We start from the raw sequence: 24,389 nt of genomic DNA on the forward strand, positions 1-24,389 counted from the left end.
ATTTTCTTGCCATCTTTAGAATTACATGAAGTCCATTTTGTTGTAGCAACTCACCATGACTGGAACCAAAAAAAAAATGCTCGAAATGCTTGGTAGTTTTGCATTTTACCAAAAAAAAAACTTTAGGTGTATTCTTACCGATTGTCGATTGGTAGCCAAAAACCTCTTTTGAGTAAAATTGAGGCAGAAAAAAAGAGAGAAAAAGAAGCCCATTTCGGATTGAATCCATTTTCAATGTATGTTTCATCATTCTTTTTATTTTTAAATTAGCAAAAAAGTTCAGTTAAAAATAATACATGATACAAGTGTTTGTGTACGCGCGTGATCTTGCTAACAATTAGAAATTCTGTAATATTCTTTCATCATTTGCATTTGTTTCACTTTTTCTTAATATTCTTTTTTACTAGCACACAAACGAAATAAAGAATTAGCACATAATTCCATTTTGTCTGATTCCTTATTCAATCGCAAGAGCAAAAAAAAAATACCATTTAAATTCTATATGTTCCCTTCGTCTTCATCATTTCGTCAGTATTGTTCTTTTTCTGTTTAAAAAAAAAACTCTTAAACGCTACAAATATTTTTTTACAGAAAAAAAATTGTTGGGAGAAGAAGGAATTCTTAAAATATGTAGAAAGTTGGAAGAAATTTCTGCAAATATGCGTAGAAATTCTTTAAAAGGGATGTGTTTGTGTGTGTATGTGATTAGACTAAGGGACCAATGAATGGGGAAATTAACTTGGTTTTCATCATTTCGTCTTCTTTATTTCCATTTTTCAGCCAATTCATTCGTAAAACTAAGCAAATTGTTTTTACTGTTGTCTCTTTACACGTGCGAAAAAAAAAGAGCCGAATCAATAAACTGAGAGACGTAACAAATTACACGATCTACAAATCAAATGCAAATCTTGGTCTTGAAAAAGAAGAGAGAAAGAGTCAAGAAAAACAAAATTGAAAACGGGCACAAATTAATTACATTGTTATTTAAGGTTTGTGGCATATTTTTTGTTATGATATAAACTCTAAACTTTACATCTCATTTTGTTTTTAGTACATCAATTTGTATGTGTCGTCGATGATGTTTGAATGAATTTGTCGATTTCGGTCGGTCGTATCTTCTTCTTCTGTTTCAATTAATATACACATTTGCTTAATGTTTTCTCTCACAAAAATACAGAATTGATTATATTCAAAAATTTGCGTACAATAAATCTACTACATTCGCTAAATTTATCGAGGGATTTTTTTGTTTTTTGTTTATTTCATTACTTTTCGTTAAATTTTTACTCAAATATATCTTCAATATATTTTCCATTTTAAATTATTTATTTATTTTTTTTGTCTGTATTTCAATTAATCGTCGTCGTAGATTTTTTTCACTCTAACATCTTATATGCTTTGCCATTGTCCATTGACTTAAATTGTATTTTGTGTTTTTGTTTCTTTCATAGATTCCGAAGAGGAAAAAAAAATGTTTTTTTTTCTCACGTTTTCTAAACTTAATCGCTAACATTTTTCAGAGCTTGTTGTTTTGCAATGAATAATAATAAATAATTCCAACTAATTTTTTTTTTTGCTCATTTTATAATATCTATTTTATGGATTGTGTGTATGATTCATTGATTTTTCCTCCCATTTCTTGCTATTATAAATAGATGTGGATGTGTGTGTGAGTGTGTTTCAGATGTTTTTTTTTCAATGCTACGTTTTCAAGGTGAACTTTTTTCAATTCATTTGTTAAATATAGTACACTTAATTTAAACCATTTTTTTAGCTGCGTCCTTTTTTACTTATTTCAATCCAATTCAATCCAGATTGAGTCTAAACGGACATTTACAACAAGGTGTTTCCTTCAATCTATTTGATACAAATTCTTAATTTGAAATCTCATCTTTAACTGTGACAGAAATGAAAAAAATTCTGATGTCTGATATTGTGTTTCGTTTACAAAAAAAAGGAAAAAAAAAATAGCCCAATGCGCATCCAAAAATGAAAATAAACAAATCTTTCGAGAGAAACAACGGAAAAAAAGAACCAAAGCATTTTCCAATCGGAAAAACAATTTCGAAATGAAAAAAAAAAGAGTTAAACCTTCTTGTCTTTTTTTGTACAATATTTTCTGTTTGGATTGCCTATTGATTGGCCACAAACCAAAGGGAGAGACAGAGTTCAGTATTTCACGATTGATACGGGAAGAAAGCGAAATATGTTCAGCAACTAGATTGATTGTAAGAGACATGCGTTGTGGGTTCTTTCTGTGTTTGTTTTTCGTTTGATTTGATTTGGTGCGCCTTTACTTGGGGATCTATTCGTAATCGTCATCACTGTAATCACTGGCATCGTCTTCAGATGATGATCGAAATTGATTTTTCTTGCTTCGTTTGCCACCACGCGATGCTGATTTACGCGATTGCTTTCGTTTTGGCGTTTTTTGCATTGTGTTGCGTATCGGCATCGATTTTGGTGCTGTGGCCAACGTTGGTGTCGGATAACCATGGCTATTCATCATATTCTACATGGAATGAATTAAATTATCGATTTTGTTTTTTTGTTTGATTTTTTTTTGGCGTATTGGTGAGTGTTGTTATTGTTGTGTGGATATGAAGAAATTCCAAAGGAGAGAGAGAGATATATATATATACACAGATGAGAGAACGAAAAACAGAGAAAACATTCAAAGAATCAACAAAAAAAATAAATTAGGGAAGAGAAGGAAGGAGAGTGTTTGGTTTGAACGAATTGATTTAGCAAATTATTTTTGGTTTTTGTCATTTCATTTGCATCAGGTGTAATATGGATTATTCATATTAGGCAATACCTTAGGAAGAGCTTGTAATGGAGTTTGACCAGCATTGCCTATTATTGCATTATTCACATTGTTTAGATGAATTGTTGGTTGTTGAACTTGTGCATGCGCATTGCCACCATACTCATTTGGATCGACCTTTTTCGGGGTGGTTGTCGCTGATTTGTTGATTGCTGTGTCTGAATCGTCATCCGATCCCTCGTTATCGATCTTCAACATGAGTTGCTTGAACTGGCATTTTTTTTTGGAAATGAGAGATGAAGCATTGAGTTAAGGAAATAAAAACAATTTTTCATTCAGAGCGACCTACAGGTCAATGAAAACAATGAAATTGGTTGATAAATGGTACTCACATCGAGGTATTGTTGGAGCAAATGCTGCTTCTCAGCCTCTGTCAACTCAATGTCTTGCGATCGCTCTGAGTTTATGATGTCAATCGTCTGTTTCGGATTGAAATTCGGCACTGGAACACGGTGAACGGCTTTTTCGTACACTTTGGCATTTTCCGATGGAGTGTATCGAGAGATTTTGCTAAAGGATGCAACGTTTTATTCGTTAGACGGTTTATTTGAAATAATTTTCAACATGAAATGCAATGTTGATTGGAAGAAAAAAAATCGGAAAATTGTGTCTATTTCTGAATAAACTGGGCGATGTTTGGCGATTCTTGCGATTTTTCAATGAAAAGAAGAGAAAAGTCACCAGAGTAAAATAACTTACTTATCGTTGATTTTGTACAAGTCTTTCAGATGTTGTTTCAACATCAGCAGAAGAATGCAACCTTGAGAGGCAGTTATACATTTCTGAAGTTCGATTGTGCTGTCTGGCAGTCGGTGCAACAAAGCCTCGATATCTTCATCATCGTCATCATCTTCCAGAATGTTTTTCGCTAAAAAAAAAAGTTAAAGAAAATGTCATTAAAATTCCATTTTTTTTTGTTTGTTCAATTTAGCGTGCAATTCTAATGAACGTTGATCATCAAGCATGTCAAGTGCTGCATTTCAAAATATGAAAAATCCGCAAATTAAGAGTAGATAATTATGAACTTACGTGCGTTGGGATCATTTTGTTCCTGGCCTGGAACTGGTTTCAGATTTTCTTTGAATGTCTGCAGTAAACTGGTGCCGGCAACGGTTATCAGCAAATCGATTTGATGAATGATGTACAGTGGTTCGTCTTGCATCGTGTATGGAAAATACGCCAAATTATCGGCCAAATAGATCATTTGTCGCAATGTTGTCTTTTGTTCGTCGAATTGTTTGACAATGCCCTGCATCAAAGCACGTCGTTGAGGTTTCGTTGTGCGTAGCAATGAGTAAAGAAAACTATTCAGTGCCGCTGGTGGTTCGTCTTTGTTTCGCACACAATAGCCTCGAACGACAGCGCTTCGTTCTTTCTCCTTATTTTGTATAACCGTTTGCAGTTCAAATGACAACGTAATGCCGGCCTGTGATTTCATATGTACAAAACCAGGATACGCTTTGTCGATCTCTTGCAAATGATGATCGGCTCGATGGGCATTTTCACGCACCGAATCGGTGCTCAGACATATCAAATATGGGACAATGGTCATTGGATGCACCAAACCTTGTTGCAACACCAATTGAATCACTTTGATTGCGTTCGATCGAACATTCACATCGCGATGGAGTAGGCTGCTCAGAATTTCCTTGAGATATAATTGAATGATTCGTGACGCCATGCCCGATGCCACATCATTCATGTCCGACAGATTCTCGACCAACGACTGTGTTTGCCAATCTTTGTCTTTCATCGACATCGACATGTCCGCATCATTTAAATACATTTGAATATTGCGTAGAACAATAATTTTCACGCTCACATCGTATGTCTCCGATGTCAGAATATCACAGTACAAGTTACGCAGTTTTGTATCAACTAAATAATCGTAATTCTGTATACAAAAATGGCCAAGAGCAACGAGCGCTTCGCGGCGAATCTCATTGTGGTTGGGCACTGACGAAAAATAGAACAAACGCTCGAATGTGTCGCTGCAAATGGTCGACGGCAGACCGGCTTCTTCTGGACCCAAACCTTCACCGTACACAGTCGGCTGCTTGAAATCGAAGAATCGCATTATCAAACCGATTGTGAACAGACCTCGACGGAATTGCGGCCGATAAATGTTTGCTATTGGATAGCTGGGATGCTTTTGCAATTGATTGTGGCTGTTGATGATTGGCTTGTAGAATCTGTGGATTGAATGTAGATGAGAACACTTGATTAGAATTCAGTTCGGAACGAGGGATTTTGTCAACTTTTTAGAGTATTGATTGCGATTGAAAATTTCGAATAATGTGGACAAAATGAAGAAAAATGCCTGCTTACCTCACGAAACAATCTCGAATGAGTCGATAGTTTTTTGTTATTTTATTGATAACGGCGCCCAAACAAGACAGACAACTGTTGACTACGGCTTGATTATGGCTGCATGCTAACACCATCAAATGTGTTTCAAGTTCGACTAAGAACGATTCACTCGGATGCTCCATCAGTGGTACCACTTGCTCCAGAATTTCTGCGATGCAACTGATGAACTTCAAACCATTGGCAGTTGTTGCAAGCGTATTCAGATAGGGTTCCAATGTGATGCCATGATTGATCAACAACGCTGGTCGTACTTTGGCCAGCAAATGTAATGTTGTCACACAACTCAACACTTTATTACTGTCAGACGCTTCAAACTTTAAAATTTCATTCACTAATCCGTCGGCGATCTGTTGACACGCTTTCACTACCTCTTTCGGTGGCTCTTTCTTTGGCGCATTCGCCGTTCGATCGATGTCTTTTTCTTCCTTCGGTGTGAATATCTACACACAGAGAGAGAACACAATTTGTTAACAAAATTGTACAAATATAAATTGGTTAAACAAAGGGAAATGAATTAAAAAACTGTGTCGAACAAAAAGAGATCAAATCAAACTCAAACCGAAGAATGGAAATGCTGCGATCCTTTAAACCGAAATCCAAACAAAAAAGTAACAAAACTTACGCTTGTCAAAAGGCCATCGAGCCATTGAAGGCCAGTGTCATGTGCCATGCTGACAACGTCAATCATCTGGTTGATTTTTCGTTGAATCGATGCCTGTTTTAGAAGAAATGAAAGAAATCTTTAGAAATGCTCCCTTGAAATCGAATAATTCGCCATTAATTTACCTTGTCATTGTCCGCACACGGTGTAAACCACATTCGCATGAAAACTTCGGTGACTAATTTCTGAATGCCCTCTTCGTCATTGACGCGTCGAATCATTTTCACGCAGATTTCTGGTATTTTGGTGAAATTTGGATATTCAATGCAAATGTCGCGCAGAATTTTAATGACCCGTTTTCTGACCGAGACACCCGTATCGAGTATTCGTTTCGACAACATATCGTAATACTGAATAATCAACTCTGGACTGTTAAGCACATATTTGCCCACCAGATCAACGGCCGCTTCACGCACCGATATCGATGTGTCTAAAAACTTTTGACTTACACCGATTTGCATGTCTTTTCGCGTCAATATCGATGGATCCACCTCAACGATTAAGGCCAAACATTTCATTGCTTTCGTACGAATACCGATCGATGGTTCACGCACCACTAGAATAATTTTCTGCAAATAAATGTCAAAACTTTGCGAAAACGGTCGTTTACTAGCCAAATACTGTGCAATCAAATTAGCATTGTTGTAATCGATGTAGGTTTTTATGTCTTGCACATTGCTATTGGGTGAGAATGAGCTGATTTTCGACAGCAAATACTTTTTGCGATTGTCAAGCAATCGAAAGATTTCCAAATTGAGTTCCTGATCGGTGCCACCGGGTTTGATCTCTTTAACATTATCATCATCATCGCTATCATCGTCCAGCGATGATTCGGAGTCTCGGTACTTGCGATTTTTCTTCGTTTGCTTTTTACGCGATGCAAATCCTTTTTCACCTTGAGCAACACGTTTCTTTCGCTGCTGTGCATCCTGATACCATTGCGTCAGATAAAAATGCCGAGCGTAATCGTACACCAAATTGTCTTCGTGTGCATTGACAGCCAGAAAATCGAGTAGAATGCGCTGAAGAAATTCAGTACGTTCTTCCTCTGGATCGACCACGATTTTGCACTGGATTGAATGGAGATGGGAAATTGCGTTAAAAATTCACTCAAATTTTACCGTTTTATATTTAAATGTTAACACTCACCTCATCATTGTCCAAATCATTCTCCTTCTCTTGTTCTAATTTGATGCATTTAATGAGTTGATCCATTGTATCGACCTTACATCGAGATTCGACGGTGTCCTTTCGCAGCCGTGCGGCCACAATTCCAAGGTATTCTAACGAAACCACTCGTATCGATTGATCCATCGTTTTGTCTGACATATACTTCACTAAAAGTGTGCCCAACAGACTGAGCAGCAGCTCCGAAGCTGGCCACTCCGGTCGATTGACTGTGGTCAGTAGATCGGTGATGAAATTCTCAAACAGCGGCCGAAAATCGGTTTCACTCGATCGTGACTTGCATTTGTCGAGGAAAGTGGTTAAGAAATTGCCGCCAATGCTCAATGCAATGTCATGTTTCTCCTTCACAATGACGTCTTTATCGAATTTGGCATCCATATCGCCTTGGTTAATCTTCTTCCGTGATTTGCTCGTGTCACACAACGTATCCGCTAGCACGGTTGAACTCTGAATCAGCTGTAACACCAATGCGGTTATCATCTGAATACTCCCGCCATTATGTGACAGTTTGTACGGTCGCATATTGCGTTTGGATTGCGGCAGACGATCGACCGATGCGAAAATATCATTCAAAATACTATTTCGATAGTTCACATAGGTCTCTTTGCGGAATATCTACACAAAAAAAAAGAATGAGAAAAGAGATTAGCACATGTGTTTAGCATACACACACACACGCTGTGTGTGTCGGTGTCGTTGTCATTTACCGTTGTAATCAGTTCGAGACAAGCGAATTGCATGGCTTCAATGTTATCTACGAAGAACGGTTCAACGGCCAGTGTTGACACAGCCAGCACGATCGTGTCGATGAACGTACATTTGTCAAATAATGTGACAAAAATGCGCGTCAACTCCACCAATTTATTATACAACAGTTGCACTTTGCGCGACACATTTACACCATGATTATTGTTTACGTTGTGGTTCTTGTTCTTTTTACGGCCATCCGGTTTTTTGGTGCTTCGCAACGAGAACACCGGATCAAATGTCGGAAAGATCGTTTCACGCATTTGCAATTGAGCGAATTTCACAATTTTATCCATGTTATCCTCTTGCAGAAATTTCACATCTTTTGTCGTTGAGTACAAATTGCAAACCAGTAGACATGCTTCGGCCGCATCCAAAATTTTATCAATTTGCTCCTCGCTATCGTCTTCGATATCCTGTAATTTAGCAAAGAATTTGATTATAATCGATTCTTGTGTTGATAAAATGGACTCATTAAAAATGTCCAATGCTGCATTGGAAAAACAATTGAAAAGAATTGGTCGCATTAAATTTCAACTGAATTCAAATTGTGAGTGATCGAAAACAAATGAAACAATAATCAAGCGTTTGATTGAAGTGTAATTACGGTCATGAGATGAACAAAAATATTATTGAAAACAAAGAGAAATCCAAAAGGACAAGCAAAAAAATCGAGCACTCACCGGACCGGCTGATAGATTCTTCACTACATCCACATTACGCATGGCAAAATTAATCAAAAGCGTCAATTTGTTTTTGTTGAGCGCGTCAACAACACCCTTTGCTTTCAGTTTGGCCACATCACTCGATAGCTGATTGAGTGTTTTCTTCGAAATGCAATCGTTGTGGTAATCAACATCGTCTGAAGGCAAAAAAAAAACAGATAAACATAACCACAATTAATCGGATCATTGACATTACAGTGCAAATGAATGAAGTGTAACTGAGCCGCTGACTCACCGTTGTTGTAAAAATGTTCCGTTTCCTGCAAATGTTCGATCTCATTTTCCATATTACGAACGAATTGTTGGTAGGTTTGCGATTTGTGCACATCTTCGTGATTGGCCTTCGGGCTACTGTCTTGGCAAATTCGCTTGAGCTTCGGCTGTGAAACTGTGGAATGGAAAGAATGGAAGAATAAAACAAATGATAAGTCAAAACATGAACAGTTTCACTCAACACAAAAATGTTTCGCTGCTTGAAATATCTGACTTGAACACAGAAAAATATTGTTCTTCTTCTTCAAAAAAAAACACCACAAAAAAATCTGCTGAACTTACACGGGCAAACGTCATTATCTGCCGGTTTTCGTTTCAGATTCCGTTCATCGGCTTTCATGAGTGAGAAGAGATCCACTTCGTCTTTGATCACACCCAGTTTCTTTGCTGATTCCGGTGAATTTTTCGCAAATTCCGACACACTTTTGCCCATTTGTTCGATATGCTCCGGATGCAGTCGGTTCAATTGGATTTTCAGCGATTTTTTATCGTTTGATGAGTGGCCCGGCGCCGGTTTTGGCGGTGGCGGTGGATCTTCTGGGAACACCTTCATATGCTCTTGATTCTTCTGCAGGTTGTTGAGTGCTGATTTACTCTTCATCAGGATCTCATTGATGGCCTGCAGTTGATTGTTCGTTCTCTGCTGGTATGATTGATGCATCTCTGGTTTTACTAGTCCCAATTGCTGATTGAAATCGTTGTTGTGTGGCCGACCACCGAGTTTATGATTCTGCGCTCTATACACATAAAATTGAAACGAAAAATGTCAAACAATTGTAACACGAACACGTCATTTCTACCGCCAAAAATGAGCGTGGTACGATTTCATACCCGATGTTGTTTGCATAACGGTTCGCGTGTGACTGTTGCGCTGGAGCTGCCGATTTGATGCTATCAAATGTATCGAATGCTGAATTTTGATTCGCACCTTGTTGGAGCGTCTGCTGCTGTTGTTGTTGTGTTGGTAGTGGTTGTTGCTGTTGCTGCTGCTGTTGCGGCATTCCAAGCGGTGTTTGGTGATGTGCGACGTTTTGAATAGGCTGTGTCTGATTTTGTATAACAGATTGGTACGATTGTTGTTGTTGTTGTTGTTGTTGATGATGTTGTTGCTGTTGCTGACTCTGTTCTGCCGCTTGATACGGCTGGTGCAGCTGCGATGGAATAACCTGTTGCGGCATCTCATACATATTTTGCTAAACGAAAGTCAACAATTTGTTATTATTTTCTTGTTTTGATACACACAATTTTCAAGACACAATACATGAAACAATGCCACATTTTGTATTTTTCTCTCCTCGCAAATGAATTGAATTTCGTAAACAAATCAAGATTTTATGCTGTAGTTTAATCAAAAATTCCCTTTTGTTGAAATGACTTTGACTCTGACTTTGGAAGCCATTGTGAATGTTCAATTCTAGATTACAATTGCCTAACATGAATATGCCATTACCTGCACTCCATAGGCATCTTGTGGCCGTTGATCCATATTTCCGTATGAATATTCTGGTTTTGGGTACTCCTGCTTGACAACCATCGGCTGTGGCATCTGATTCGGAGTGATTTGTTGTTGCTGCAACGTCAGAAATAAATGGAAAAAAAAAATTAGAATGAATCCAATGCTCAATGCTCATCCTCTAAGTCTAGTTGAATGCTATGGTTTGACCACTCGTGTGGTTGCAATATTGATCGGATCGACTTGATTCGTTGACACTGGTCGCATGTATAAACTTTATACTATAAAGCGAGACGTTGTCATTTACCTGAATTTGTTGTGTATACTGCATGTGTTGCGTGGAGTTCATCATTTGATTTTGTGAATTATAGATTTGCTGCTGTTGCTGCTGCTGCTAGAGCGGCATTGAAAAGAATATGAATTAGAAAATCTATCGATTTTCAAAGCGAAATTGAGAGAAGATTCCACCTTTGTAAAACAGAAAATTCCGCCTTCGTGAAGGAGAAAATGCCGCCTTCGTGAAGGTGAAAGGTCACCTTCCTTACCTGTAGCTGTTGTTGATATTGCATCTGTTGTTGTGTGTGCATCATTGGATTTTGTGAATTGAATGACTGTAATTGTGCCGAGTATTGCTGTTGTTGCTGTTGCTGTTGCTGTTGTTGGTTCCATTGCATTTGATTTCCTGCTGAACAAAATGAATTTTGTTGCATCGAATTTTGCGCTGAGTTCAAATTTTGGGCATGTTGATACATGTGATTAGTTTGGGTGGCTATTCAATGGTATTTGTTTATGGTTTTTTTTTTAAATTTTGATCGGGTAGACAAATACGTGATGAATATTGGTGGTAGTTTTTTTTTGTGGTTTTATTTGATTTTAGACGATAATAAGCAAAACAAAAGGCCAACCAGGATAGATGAAAAAAAGAGAAAAAAGCAAAAAAAGAGATATGATAGAAAGTGAATGTGGCAGTTAAATAACATATTGGTTTGTCATAAATCTTATGTACATATAAATTGAAACTGATATTAGCAGACACACACACACACACATTTGTTACTTTCAGAAATAAAAATTTGGATAACACGCACGCACGCACGCACAGATCAAAATGATTGGAAAAAAAACAACGAGTAAAAAGCATGGACTGAAAATGTTAGTGTGATTTGTACACTTACGTGGTCTTTGATGTTGATATTGCTGACCGCCCGTTTTGAAAACATTTTGCTTGATCTGGAGTATTGCCTGCAGCAGGTGCGGCAACTCATTCATATTCGTTACGGAAGGTTGTTGCTCCACATATTGCGGCTTCAGTTCGCTGGAAAAGATAATGAAATTCAACATCAATTATTCATTGATTTTGTTTTGGGTATTTATTTTTTTGTCACGGCATTCAATGTGTCGGTGAGATTCGGTGGATGTGTTTTGAAGACACACTGCCTTACATGTGATCTGCATTTGTTTGTTCGAGTGCTGCAGTTAGCTGGCGTGTTAGTGCATCATCTTTCATAGACAGCAAATGGTTGGCCTCTTCAGCGACACGCGGATGAAAGAGTAATGACTTTTTTGACGGCGTACCAACCGATGATTCTGATATTGGAAGCTCGCTTAGCACTGCAAATGGACAAAAATTGCAAATGAACACACCGAAAAGGTTAAGGAAAAACCAAAAATTTTGATGCAAAATCCCTTCGGTTTCATACATTACAAAATACTTACAGTCGGACACACTTGCTAGACCAGCTAGCGTGGTTACTGGTACACTCGGGATTTCACGGTCATTCATGTTTGGCTGTGATGTGTTTCTGTGGATTGGATGAAAAACATTCGACGAAACTGTTAATACTGTTTCTTTCATTTGTTCATTTAGTGTGTTTTCTTTTGATGTGCATGCATAAAGAAAATCTGCCCTTTAACTGTGAACTTTAACGACATGTATGAATCACATGCGTCTTTGAAAGCATTCGAAACATATTTTTTTTCTTTATCAGTCAAATTCAAAAACATGATTTTTCTCAGGAAATTAGAACTAAAGATAGTGGACATTTCGACGAATTGATATCATGAATGGTTTTCATTGCTTGGAAACACTGATGTAGAGAAAGCCACTGGGGTGGCGCTTTAAAGCAAACGATTTAGATTATTCCCGAAATTGACACTTTTAAACAAACAATTTTTTTTTCAACAGAAATCGACTGTCGTTGTTTGACTGAACGTCGAAAATTTCACTGGCATTCCAGCGAAAATGAATGCATTCAGTGTAAATTGTGTAAGAATTGAGGAACAGAACGAGAGAGATAGAGAAAGAAAAAAGTGTTTGCATTTTCTTTCATTAAATAATAAACAGTATGCGCACTCTTTCATCTGTCAATCTGTTGAGGGCACAAGCAAAGCCATATACTCTTTCACACTCACACAAATGCACACGCAAACTGTATCGGTGTGAATGCTACGTGAAATGCAATCAACTTTTACAATCAACACGAGAAAGGAGTGGAGAATAAAGTGAAAAAAAAAAAACACACACACACAATTCGCAACATTGGGTCAGAGATTTTTGTGTCCAGAATCGAGAACAAAATAACATTTTTTTTTTTTCGTTTATTCGCTCACTCTCTCATGCTCATCATTTAAATGGACTCATACACACACATGCATTGGGCAAAACGTCTACCTTTTGGATTGAAATGTAATTTGCTTGCCGTACAATTTTCAAAAAAATATTTCTTCGTTGTGGATATCGCACAGATTGCAATCGTATCAAACATTATTTTCGCCTCTGTATAATCACCAATTGAATTTGTCGCACTCCAAATTGAAAAAAATTCACCAACAGAAAATACGAAATGAACGGAAGAACGAATGAAAGAAAAAAAAATAATGAAAATCACACACAGAAATACCGAAACCGATTCTTTTTATTATTTTTCTCTGTTTCATTCACATTTGTTCCGATGCAATTGCAACATTTTTTTTATTTATTTTATTTTCGTTCGATTTTTCTCTCCCTTTTCTTTCGTATACACACAATTTTTATTTTTCTCTTTATACACTAGGTAGTTGATTATTTCTTTCGAATTTATTTTTTTCTCTATTGAAACTATTTATGCGGAGGGATAACAATGATGTTCGATGTTACGAAGTGAAACGAGCTAATTTTATTTATTTCTATTATTTTCAGGCAATACACAATGATTTACTCGTCTTATGTCTTTCTTCTGCTCCGTTATTATGACTGAAAATGTAATGGCGACGAATGTTTGGATTCACTCTGCGAGTTTTTTTCCTCTTTCTTCGTTTGACTTTTACGAAGCGAGAAAGAAAGTACGGAACAAGCTCATTTGCGTGAGACAGCTATATGCGTTGCATTCGTGTCTGGGCACATGCAACGGAGTGAAACAAACCTATATTTGGCATTTGATCTGGTTGTTTTTGTTTTGTTGTTGCCTTTCACACAACTGGGATATTTTTAGTTCGCTTTTTCACCACTCGGTTGGTCACACTGCATGCAGGTTACATTTGAATGTTTAAATCGTACACAAAGATAACACAAAGTCGTTTCGAATTAAATGTTTATGTTTTCGATTAACTGAAGAATTTGTGTTTTACAGCCAATCGTTTTGCCGCTTCTAAGCGTTCAATTTAAATTGAGAAATTAGCAGTCGATTCATATTTGGTGGAACAGTGAAGAAATATCCCTTCGTACATCAGTTGTCCATGTGAACGCAGACTACTGCCAACAGATGGTGTATGTAAAAAAAGAGGGAATTTCGTGTTATTTTTATGCGTTTTATGTTCTGAATTCCACTAACAACTTCCATAGCCATTCTCCTCTACGCCTTCATCGATTTCACTCAAATTTCGAATGGAAGAGATCGTAGGTCTGTTTGTGCATGATGGTAAGCTGTGGAAAGGCCACGATAACCTTTAAATGAATCTATGGCTATTTGCTAAAATCGAAGTATATTTCCATCAATTTATCGAATTTTGGAAGAAAAAAAAATCGAAGTGCAAAGTCGGTATCGCTTTTTCTTTTCTTTTTCCGCATCTTTTCTATTTTGTTCCAATACGTTTTCTTCGGTTCACAACTCGTCGAGATGATCTCAAATTCAATCACTTGATAAAACGACGAAAAATGCAAGCGGCATCGAAATGGATGAATCCATTTGGAATTATTGCGAACAACGATGCACAGAGCGCTGTTCTGTCTACTTGGAATTTGCGGTCACTCGAAAATTCGAAACAGGAAATTTTTCATGCCAACAACTGTTTACTAATCAATTGCACACGATGCGATTAGAATAAAACAACCATAATTTTTTTTTTCAGTCGATGATTTCAAGCAAATGATGATACGTGATAATGATTATACAAGGAAAACCTATTAACAGGTGAAATCTTTTTCAGTATACAAAAAATGACTATGTACATAAGCACAAAAATCGTTGAACTGATCGTTTTTTATCGTTTCGTCTTTTTTCTCTCACGCTTCAAGATAATATGTTTGCTCATCACACTTGAAAAAATATGAATATAACCCTTATTTGCGGAGACTTTTTTTTTGATATCAATATGAAACGGAATAAGTCTTGCGAGATCAATTCAACTGATCATAGCTCGAAAATTACAATGGAAAATCGGGGTCAATTTTTTATGTAAACGGATTTTCAATGGTTATTTCTTTTTGAAAAGAAAATCTAACTTTCAACCGCGTATATATATTCGTTTCTTTCGCACATTTATATTACATAATAATATAATGTGTAATTTGAATATTTCTATCTTGATTTATTGAGCTATTCATGACTTCATAATGTATACTTCCATTGTTTGGTATTGGTATGATTATTTGTAGAAAAGAGTAAGTTGTGCATTATGATCCAAAAGAATATATTCAAAAATTACAATGAAATTATATCTAAAAAATTATGAATCCATATTAAATATTGGGAGAAATTGATACGACATTAAATGACAAGTGAGTTATTTAGTTGAAAAAACTCCATCATGAGGTGATATAGGTTCATCATATATTTAGAAAAAAAGGACAAAAATGAGAGAGAACGCACTTTACTTAAGCTACGTGCTTCTGATAATTTTACGCGTACTCGTCTGTTGAAATATTTAATTAAACTTATTCGATCGGTTGAGCTTGTTATTGGCTATTTTTGTAAATTGCCTCATTTCACATTTTATTTGGCTATTTTACGGCCTATTTCAATTCCAAGAATTGTAATACGGCACAATTATGAGAAACTTAATATTGACCGATATTGGCTGTTTACAAATAAATGCATGGTTTTCACTTGTCGAGTACAAATTTCAATGACATTAAGTTGATCGAATTCCCCCAGTATCGCCATGCAATCATGTTTTATTTTTAATCCTCAGAAAATAATCGAATTTCCAAGAATAAAAAATGGAATTCGACATTAATTCGAATTATAATATTTAATATATCAAATTCATTGACCCTTTTGTTTAATTTACCCCATTCCTTTGTTCGAATTGTTCCAAATAACAACCGTGTTCAACAACCCATTGAAAACGATTTTAAAAATAACATGCAAAGGGAGTGAAAAAAACTTGAAGCAAAATGAAAACTATGAAACTTATTTATCGCAATGAAGTAGAGAAATGTGTGAAGTTTCGATTTTCAGGGATTTTTGGCTCGACTCTTTGCAATAATATCTTTTGAAAATAACTGTATATAATGGGTGGAGATTAGCACAGGAAAATCAAATTGAGCTAGCTTGATTACAAGTAAATTTCAAAAGCAAAACTTCTTGTGTAGAAGAATTAAAAGCGATTTCACTCTAGTGTAAAAGAGAAAGTCATTTAAGCATTATGAAAGTTTCAATTCTTATCGCTTTAGCGTGTTCGATTAGCAGTGCATTTGGTAAGCGAATGATTGTATGATTGAATGTTTTTATTATAACACAATCTAATATTTTTATGCAGGTGCTGGACCTTTGGATGCAGTCACTAATATTGTTGGAGGTGTCTTAGGCGGAGGTGCTGGTGGCTCTCCACTGGACGCTGTGACTAGTCTCGCAAAAGGTGGCGTAGCTCCCCTGGATAGCATGACAGGTATAATGAAAGGAGTTGGACTGGACGAAGTTACTGGTATCCTCAAAGGTGATATATTTCGTGTATTGCATCACAGAGAACGCTGTTTAATTGATAAACTTATTTCTCACAATACAGGTGGATCAAAAGGTGATACTGGATCAATTAGCAGTGCATTTGATAAGCGAATGATTGTATGATTGAATGTTTTTATTATAACACAATCTAATATTTTTATGCAGGTGCTGGACCTTTGGATGCAGTCACTAACATTGTTGGAGGTGTCTTAGGCGGAGGTGCTGGTGGCTCTCCACTGGACGCTGTGACTGGTCTCGCAAAAGGTGGCGTAGTGCCCTTGGATAGCATGACAGGTATATTGAAAGGAGTTGGACTGGATGGAGTTACTGGTATCCTCAAAGGTGATATATTTTGTGTATTGCATCACAGAGAACGCTGTTTAATTGATAAACTTATGTCTCACAACACAGGTGGATCAAAAGGTGATACTGGATCAAAAGGTGCTTCTACAGATATAGTAAGCTCATTACTCGGTACAGTCGGTAATTTATTAGGTAAGGCACTTTTGTTTCAAATATATTATCGATCTTGAACGATTTTCAAACATTCTATTTCTTATTTTAAGGCGGCGGCTGTGTCGATGGAGGAATTCTTCAAACTGTGTTCGGTAAGTCTATGTGCGCAACCATTCCGATGAATATCTTCTATTTAATATTTTTTTGTTTTTCTCACAGATTTACTCAATAACTTACTTGGAGGATGTGCCACGGGCGGATCAGGAAGTATAAGTTGTTGAAATCGTAATAAAAGCATTAGGTCAATACATTTTTTTCTTATCTACAGATCAGCTCGGTAATATCATCCGTGATTTGATAGCCACAGTTAATCGGATCATTAACATTCTCGGCGGCTTTCGAAATTGCGATGCATTCCAAGCAATTGGTAGTTTACTGTGCACGTTGGCAGAAGTATTAAGCAATATTGAAGATTTGTGTGACGATTTAGAAGGCATTCTGCTGACAATCGTATTGACAAATTTTAGACTGTACCTTTCTATCCTTGAAGTGGTAGAATGTATTGTAAAAACATTGGCTAGGCTTCTAAAGACTCAAAGAATTACAACTGGACTGTGCAACGCTGTATCTCACGCGACAACTGGTTTGTCACTGGCTATAAACTCTGTTTTATACGGTGTGCAGTCGATTTCTTGTCTATTCGTATGTTGAATTCGAATATCCTTTGTTTGAACGCATTCAAACGTACAATAATCACAAAAAAACTTTCTTTGAAAATGACAGGCGAATCCACCATCAAATCTATTACAACGGATAATCCAAATTCTTGGAAGCTCAATCTCCTGTGCATTGGTAGTACTTCAGGGTGGTGTATCATTTTCACTCCAGGATGTGGCCCAAATTTTGAGGCAAAATTCAGTTGCCGCGATTGTGGATGATCTATTCGAATGCATTTCGGCGAGTCTCGGTTGCCTTTTGGACAATGTAACTGGGCCAATTCTCGGATTACTTGGACCGCTTGCCATATTGCCAACACCGTTCAATCTAATTTGTTCGTTGATCAACAACCTCCTACCCAGCTTGATCTGTCTTTTGAATGCTGGATCACCGAACTTCTTAACCATAATGTAATCCAACGCATTCGAGGATGTTTCAAGAGCTTCCCATTTGATGATGACCATTCGCAGCTTCAACCATTTTTTTTTACTTATTTTTTTTTCCATCTAGACATTTAAGATGCATCACAAATGGCACAAATATTTGTGGTTATCTCTTGTATTGTGACAATCATTCGTTGCCTGAGCTCAAATTCAACACTTTCAAATGATCCGAACTCGAACAACTTCAATACATAAAGAGATGCCACTTCGTATTTGCAGTATTTGTGTCATTATTACCATTAGATTTAAGTATTAAATTCAATCAATAGCCCAGTTCTTTGCACAATTGCTAACACACATATTTTACATGCATATTTCACTTTTATAAACGATTTGCTGTTTTTCTTTTTATTTCGATTTTTCTTCTTCAAAATAAATACTTTTTTCAACAGCAATAAAAACCATTTTTTCAATTTATCAAAAATAAAAATTTGAAATGCATCAACTCAATCGAATGCTATGAAAATAAAATGACCTCTCTCTCTCTCTCTCTCTCTCTCTCTCTCTCAAAGCGAATACATTGTAGTGAACAATGTTGAGACTGCATGTGCAGTTTGTTATTCCGATGACTAAGTACTTTTCATTCTAAGTGCATGATTATGTATTTTAGGCTGAACATGCCAAAGACATAAAATACAAAATTAAGCCGAATGCGTTAATTTCGTTCTATTACGTGTGGATTGCGTTTTTAATTTCGATCGCATCACAAAGTACTATTCAGAATTGTAATATTCGATTTATGCTTATGAAAAACCGCATACCGAACTTGGGTGCGACATTTTCTTCGTTTTTCTTTAAATCATAGGCAATGATAGGAGAGGAAAAGATAATATCGGAATGTTACAAACGAAGAGAGGATGAAAAGGGAAAGCAGAACCGGTATATGGGAACTAATAGAAAAGATGATATCATTCTACGTATCGAGCATTCATTATCATATAATCATAATGTTTAAAAGATAAAAATGCTGAAGATACAGCACAAAGACAAAAAGCTTTGAACGAGTGTATATTCGAAATGATCGCAAAATCTCTAGATTAAAACGAGTATTCATTCATTCGATGATGAAGAAAAAACAATATTTTGGCGGTATTTAGTCAATGAGATCATTATCAAGATCGGAGAAACAATGTGTCAAAGCACTTTTGTGGCGTACGTGACTTTTCGGAAGAAATTAAAGTAAAAATGATCGACACATAAAATAAACAGGTTGAAAAAATGATCAAGAAGAAATGAGAAAAATAAAATAGTTGCAATATGCAAATAATTCGATGTCGCGCACCTTGTCGAAGTCACGTAGGCCATGCTTCGCTCAGCGAGAGCAATCCTGTTTCAATTGTAAAGGTTTTTAACGATTATTTGAATAAACATCCCCCAATGTATAACATACACGTCGGATACAGCCACTTGTTCTCTCGATCATTCCTTTTTTTGCTGGAAATAAAGGCATTTTTGCCATTTCGCATATTCCACCTACGAAGGAATTGTAATGCACACTGCGCAGTTTAAAGTCGAGCAAATAAGCATGTTGTTTTTGTATTGTTTGTAGTGCTGCAATGTTTACACTCGATTCTCTTTATCGAATGAGCATTTTTGCATGGTGGCGGCACAGGTGAATGATTTTTCGAAATGGAAAAAAAGGAAATATTGTAAATGATATATCGTCCGCTGTTGGAATGTTAGTCGCATATTATGTGTATAAACAGTTGGCTATGAGTGACAATTCACCTAGACAAGTCCAAAATCAACAACAACCAAATAATCGCAAAATTCGACGCACCTTCATTTCAACCAACGTTGTTTTTGTTCGTTTTTTGTTCAACAATCAAAAAATGTGCAAATACTGTTGGAAAAATCAACAGAGTATTCCATGCAAACAATTAAATGTTGTCCCTTTAAACAGAGTGAACCATATGCTAACCATGTTTCGATTTTTTTTATCATTCTTTTGGCAGGGAAAAATCAAGCATATATACCGTGGGGAAAAGTGTTCAGAATCATCAAAAATTGAGTTAGCTTAACCATAGCAACAGCTCAAAGTGAATAAGCGTTTTTTTTTTTGAAGTAAATTTTTTGAAAAAGTTTGTTTTCAATATGAAGCTCATCATTATTACTTTGTTATCTTCAATTGTAAGTTTTGTTTCAATTTTTTCTCATTCTCTTTGAAGAATTGGCAATTTATCTTTCTCAGAGCTTTGACACACATTTTATTTTCAATTGTATATCATATTAGGTTCTTGCGAATGGCCAACTCAGTAAGATTCTACTTTATCATTTAAATGTTACTTTGGCTATAATTTTATTTTTTTTTCGCTTAGCTGGTTTGACGAGCACAGCAACAGGTCTATTGAAATCTTTGAGTGGATTGACGGGGACACTAACTGGTGGTTCTAGCCCTGTTGCAGGGTTGAGCACTACCTTGAGTGGGTTGACTTCCAGTCTTGGCAATACGGCCGGTAGCTCTCCACTTAGTCTCCTGGGAGGAAGTGGTTCTCCACTTAGCGCTGTTACTGGCCTTTTGGGCGCAGGTAGTTCTAACCCTGTTTCAGGATTGGTTAACGAATTGACCACTACTGTTGGCACTCCTTTGAATGGATTGACAAGTGCTTTGAATTTAGGCCAAACCACCCAAACAGCAGGTAAGTTACATTAGTTGAAACGAATACGAGCATATCGACGACGCAAGTCACTGTATAAGTGGCGTGTGTTGATGCGTACAGCTACATCGATTACGTACAAACAGAGAGCGCAGAGTTTGTCTGTAGTCGATGTAGCTGTGCGCATCAACACACGCCACTTATACAATGACTTGCGTCGTGGATATGCTATGATATATAACCCCTGTTTTTCTAACGTTTTCAGGTGGAAGTGGAGGTGGACTCGTAGGTGGACTCATAGGTGGTATGTACAATCGGATTCTTGTCAGTTTTCTTGAATTTGAAAAACTTTCAGCATTTTCGGTAGACTTAAAAATTAGATGCATTTACCTAGGGGACTCACGCCAATTTCCATATTTAAAATATGAACAAATAATATGAATTGGTTTATGTTTCAACATATTAAACAGATATGTATGCATAATTTCAATTTTGCTCAATTTTGTTCAATAAACCGACTGTCAGCAGAACCATGTCCAATCTGTTGACGTCATTATCGCTTCAAAAATTCTGGAAATGGGTTTTGGTGGATCCTGTGGATTGTTCAAAACCGCTCCTGGTTCTGGAAGTGGATCCTCAGGATGGGCCAGGGCATTGTCAAACCCAGTCTGATCCATCCTGAAGATCCACCAAAACCCACTTCCAGAACATATTGTTCAAGGTGAATATGAACAATAACAACGCATTCGGGAAATAATACAAAATATTTGAAATCTAGCGTGAATTTTACATGATTTAAATAATACAAATAGATTTTGCTAAATAAAATTTGGCATGAATCCCCTAGGCATTTACTCCATTTCTTTTCTGAATACTTTATCGCAGGCCTACCAAAAACTCTAGGAAATGTTGTTACTGCAACTGCAAGTACAGTAAATGCTGTGGTTTCAGGTACGTATCATTCAATTATCATTTCTCTCTTTATCTCTCCCTCCCTCTCACTATCGGTAAATATGAATGTCCCTACCTAAGCTAATCATATCTGCATTTGCTACATTCATCAAGTAAAAAGCAATTTAATTTTTACAGGTGTTGTTGCCGCTGTGAAAGCACTACTCTCAAGTAAGTATGCAAATAACATGTGAATAATAAGTTATATGAATCGATGTTTACAACAACTCTCTGAAAACAAAAATTATGTTGTACCTCAACATGAGAATGACATTGTGAATTCTTTATTTTAGGTATCTCCTGTGGTTTAACTGATATTATACTGGAAGAAGCCTTAGGTAAGATTCAAAGCTATTTCATGCGATTTTTAGCTGGTCATATTGAATTCAAAACATGTTGAATCCGTTCATTTGACTCAGCTTGGGAAATGATTTGTTTAAAAACCACTTCCTATGTAAAAGATCACTCATATAATCTGAGTAACGCTATTTTCTTTATTTCATCTTAACAGACACTGTTCAAGCAATACTTGGCCAAGACTTCAGTCAATTAACCGGTAAGAAGAACCATATAAGAATAATCTACATATATTGGAAAGAAATCATGAATGTTGTTGTCATTTTGTCTAGGTACCCTTGTTTTTGATGTCCAAGAACTTGAATGCTTAGTAAGGAATGCTACGAAGGCATTCACCTTTGTGACTTGTACAACTGTTCTAAGTTTGACGCCATTATTTGCAAGCTTGGCAAATTCGTTGAATTCCTTGGGAACTGTTTTGCAATCGAACGCTTTGGGACTATTTGAAGTTCTCGGTTTAAGTGTGATTACTGCGCTTGGTTATGCTGTTGCTGAAATTGTGAACTGTATTACTAATGCAGTCGACGCGATTATGGCTGGTGTACGCACAATAACCTCCAATACATGTCAAATTCTCTTTGCAATTAGTTCTATCATAAATCATTTGTTGCGAAATCTAGCAGATGATATTTTGGATTTGGTCTTTTTACTCGTGGTATGTGTAAATCTATTTCTAAACATACTGTATGGAGTTTTGTGAAATTACTAATTTTTGTTGTTGTTGTTGTCTTTTCAGAATTTTCCAGGAATTTTGGGAGAAATACCTTTAATTTCAATTGTAACGTCTGAGATGCAATGTCTAACCAAGTTCCTCAACGTTGGTGTACCTAAACTCTTAATGCTTCTTGGCCAACTTTTGGCCAGTGTAGGCAAGAATATACTTGATCCAGTCAGCACCGCACTCACCTGTATCGGTGGAGTTGTGACTAACGCTCTTGAAATCCTCGCAATATTAACTAGGATCGGAGCTGTGTGCAACTTAATACCAGTCATAAATATATTATTTAATGGTGCAGCAGCTACTTTCGCCTACGTTTCTACACAGTTCACTTCATCAGTTACAAGCTTAACCGGTTGAATTCTTCACTCGATACATGTCTGCATGACTTTCCGCATTTCTCGACCACACTACATACGCACACTGATAACTCTTCGCTTCGTTCAATTTCACACTTTATTTATATATTTATTTTATTTATCCTATCTATTTTAATTTTCAATTCTTCGTTTTCAATTTTTCTTTTTCTTTCTATTTTTTCCCCTTTTTTCTGCACTTTCATCTTCATATTAGAATTTTAATTGGAATTATTTCAATAAAAGTAACTATTAAGCGCATTCTAAAATCAAAGTGTTTCATTCTGGTTTGTTTTCTCTGTATTCGTTAGCTATTCATGTTCGATGGAAAATCTTTCGTAGGTCAGTCGTTTGGAATTTGAATTTTTTGGCCGCTTTAAATCGCTTGATAACGAGTTGAACTCCAGATAATTCATTTGAGAACTGAACATTTTAACACACATTTGTCTTTTATTCTCGTTTTTTTCCGTTATTAAAAACTTCATTTCCAAAATCGATCGATAGTTTCCGATCGTTTCCAAAACCGGTTGATTATTTTCCAAGAAAAAAATTGTCATTCTGTGGCATGGAATTAAATGTGCTTAGGAGCAAAATGCTTATTGAGTTAAGAAAATGATACCTGAAATGGGAAGAAGTTGCCATTAGAAACATTGAATCTAAATGCTTACCTTTATCCACGATTCACGTTAGCCCAGAAGAACAACATCCAACTCAGAAAAAGAAGCATCCAAACCAGTAAATCTTGAATATATATTGTTGGTTTTATTTATTTTACAAACTGATTCATTTATAATTAAATTTTTTAAATTTCTTTCTGCATTCATACATTTTCTTTTTTTTTTCATTTGATTGTGAGTGAGTTTTCAATTTGGTTTCAAATTCACATGTCACAATTAATTTTCCCTCACCATTATATACCATTCATCAATGTTTTTTTTTTTGTTTGAGAATGAATATTTCACTATAATTAAATAATAGATGTTTTTGCCTTATGCCACAATTTGCTTGAATTAAAGTTTAAGTTTTTTTTTTTTTGAAAAAAAATGCATGTGTGATTTGTGTGCTTATTTTTGGAATGCGGCAAAAATGTAAAAATTTATGCTAATTTTTTTTTGTGTGTGTGTTGTTGTTCATATAATAAATGGTTTTGGTTGAATTTTTCTTCTCTTAAACGTGCAAAAATATGCGCATCAGATTTAATTTCAAAAGAGACATTTTTGTGTCGTCGCCTAGGCTTTGTTATGCGCTAAATCCATCACGCTGAATAAATTCATGCGATAGATTTATGCGATAAATGTGATGCGCTCGCTTTGCGGTGAACGAAGTCTGTTGCTCTTCACTTGTTCACGCATGAACGTTCATGCTTTGCAGTGAACGCATCGCTAAGCAGTAGTGAAGAGCAACAGA

The 24,389-nt window shown here is 36.2% G+C and overlaps 4 protein-coding genes across 26 annotated transcripts; 3 read left to right on the forward strand and 1 right to left on the reverse strand.

The window, feature by feature from the left end:
- Nucleotides 1-1,150: 1,150 nt before the first annotated feature.
- Nucleotides 1,151-13,659, reverse strand: LOC129566850 (nipped-B protein). Of its 23 annotated transcripts, none has more exons than XM_055443127.1 (21): nt 12,949-13,659; nt 11,961-12,046; nt 11,687-11,855; nt 11,420-11,559; nt 10,790-11,013; nt 10,552-10,635; nt 10,242-10,361; nt 9,623-9,984; nt 9,074-9,528; nt 8,754-8,906; nt 8,477-8,655; nt 7,754-8,209; nt 7,008-7,661; nt 5,984-6,928; nt 5,820-5,912; nt 5,156-5,637; nt 3,857-5,019; nt 3,527-3,695; nt 3,160-3,337; nt 2,819-3,037; nt 1,151-2,512 (listed from the first exon to the last, which is right to left on the reverse strand). In XM_055443127.1, exons 2-21 carry the CDS (start codon nt 12,025-12,027, stop codon nt 2,306-2,308), a joined length of 6,519 nt encoding a protein of 2,172 aa, XP_055299102.1. In that variant the 5' UTR covers nt 12,028-12,046; nt 12,949-13,659; the 3' UTR covers nt 1,151-2,305. The 23 variants fall into 23 exon arrangements, with proteins under 23 accessions (XP_055299102.1, XP_055299120.1, XP_055299101.1 ...); XM_055443145.1 differs by having other exon boundaries at nt 10,790-10,926; nt 12,949-13,651; XM_055443126.1 differs by having other exon boundaries at nt 12,916-13,651.
- Nucleotides 13,660-15,998: 2,339 nt separating this feature from the next.
- Nucleotides 15,999-16,600, forward strand: LOC129566973 (uncharacterized). Its single transcript, XM_055443422.1, has 4 exons — nt 15,999-16,140; nt 16,203-16,379; nt 16,449-16,504; nt 16,553-16,600. The coding sequence occupies exons 1-4, from the start codon at nt 16,089-16,091 to the stop codon at nt 16,598-16,600; spliced, it is 333 nt and encodes a 110-aa protein (XP_055299397.1). The 5' UTR covers nt 15,999-16,088.
- On the forward strand, nt 16,528-18,404 carry LOC129566858 (uncharacterized). The gene is made up of 6 exons (XM_055443151.1): nt 16,528-16,729; nt 16,799-16,882; nt 16,954-16,995; nt 17,063-17,110; nt 17,172-17,545; nt 17,627-18,404. Exons 1-6 carry the CDS (start codon nt 16,675-16,677, stop codon nt 17,972-17,974), a joined length of 951 nt encoding a protein of 316 aa, XP_055299126.1. The 5' UTR covers nt 16,528-16,674; the 3' UTR covers nt 17,975-18,404.
- A 699-nt stretch (nt 18,405-19,103) lies between these two features.
- LOC129566974 (uncharacterized) lies at nt 19,104-23,244 on the forward strand. Its single transcript, XM_055443423.1, has 9 exons — nt 19,104-19,155; nt 20,322-20,642; nt 20,866-20,904; nt 21,486-21,551; nt 21,690-21,722; nt 21,845-21,889; nt 22,063-22,107; nt 22,181-22,563; nt 22,645-23,244. Exons 1-9 carry the CDS (start codon nt 19,104-19,106, stop codon nt 22,984-22,986), a joined length of 1,326 nt encoding a protein of 441 aa, XP_055299398.1. The 3' UTR covers nt 22,987-23,244.
- Nucleotides 23,245-24,389: the final 1,145 nt, after the last annotated feature.

The sequence above is a fragment of the Sitodiplosis mosellana genome, unplaced genomic scaffold (genome assembly GCF_009176505.1).
Source record: "Sitodiplosis mosellana isolate CC-2019 unplaced genomic scaffold, AAFC_SMos_1.0 Smas_scaffold_5, whole genome shotgun sequence".
Taxonomy (NCBI): Eukaryota; Metazoa; Arthropoda; class Insecta; order Diptera; family Cecidomyiidae; genus Sitodiplosis; species Sitodiplosis mosellana.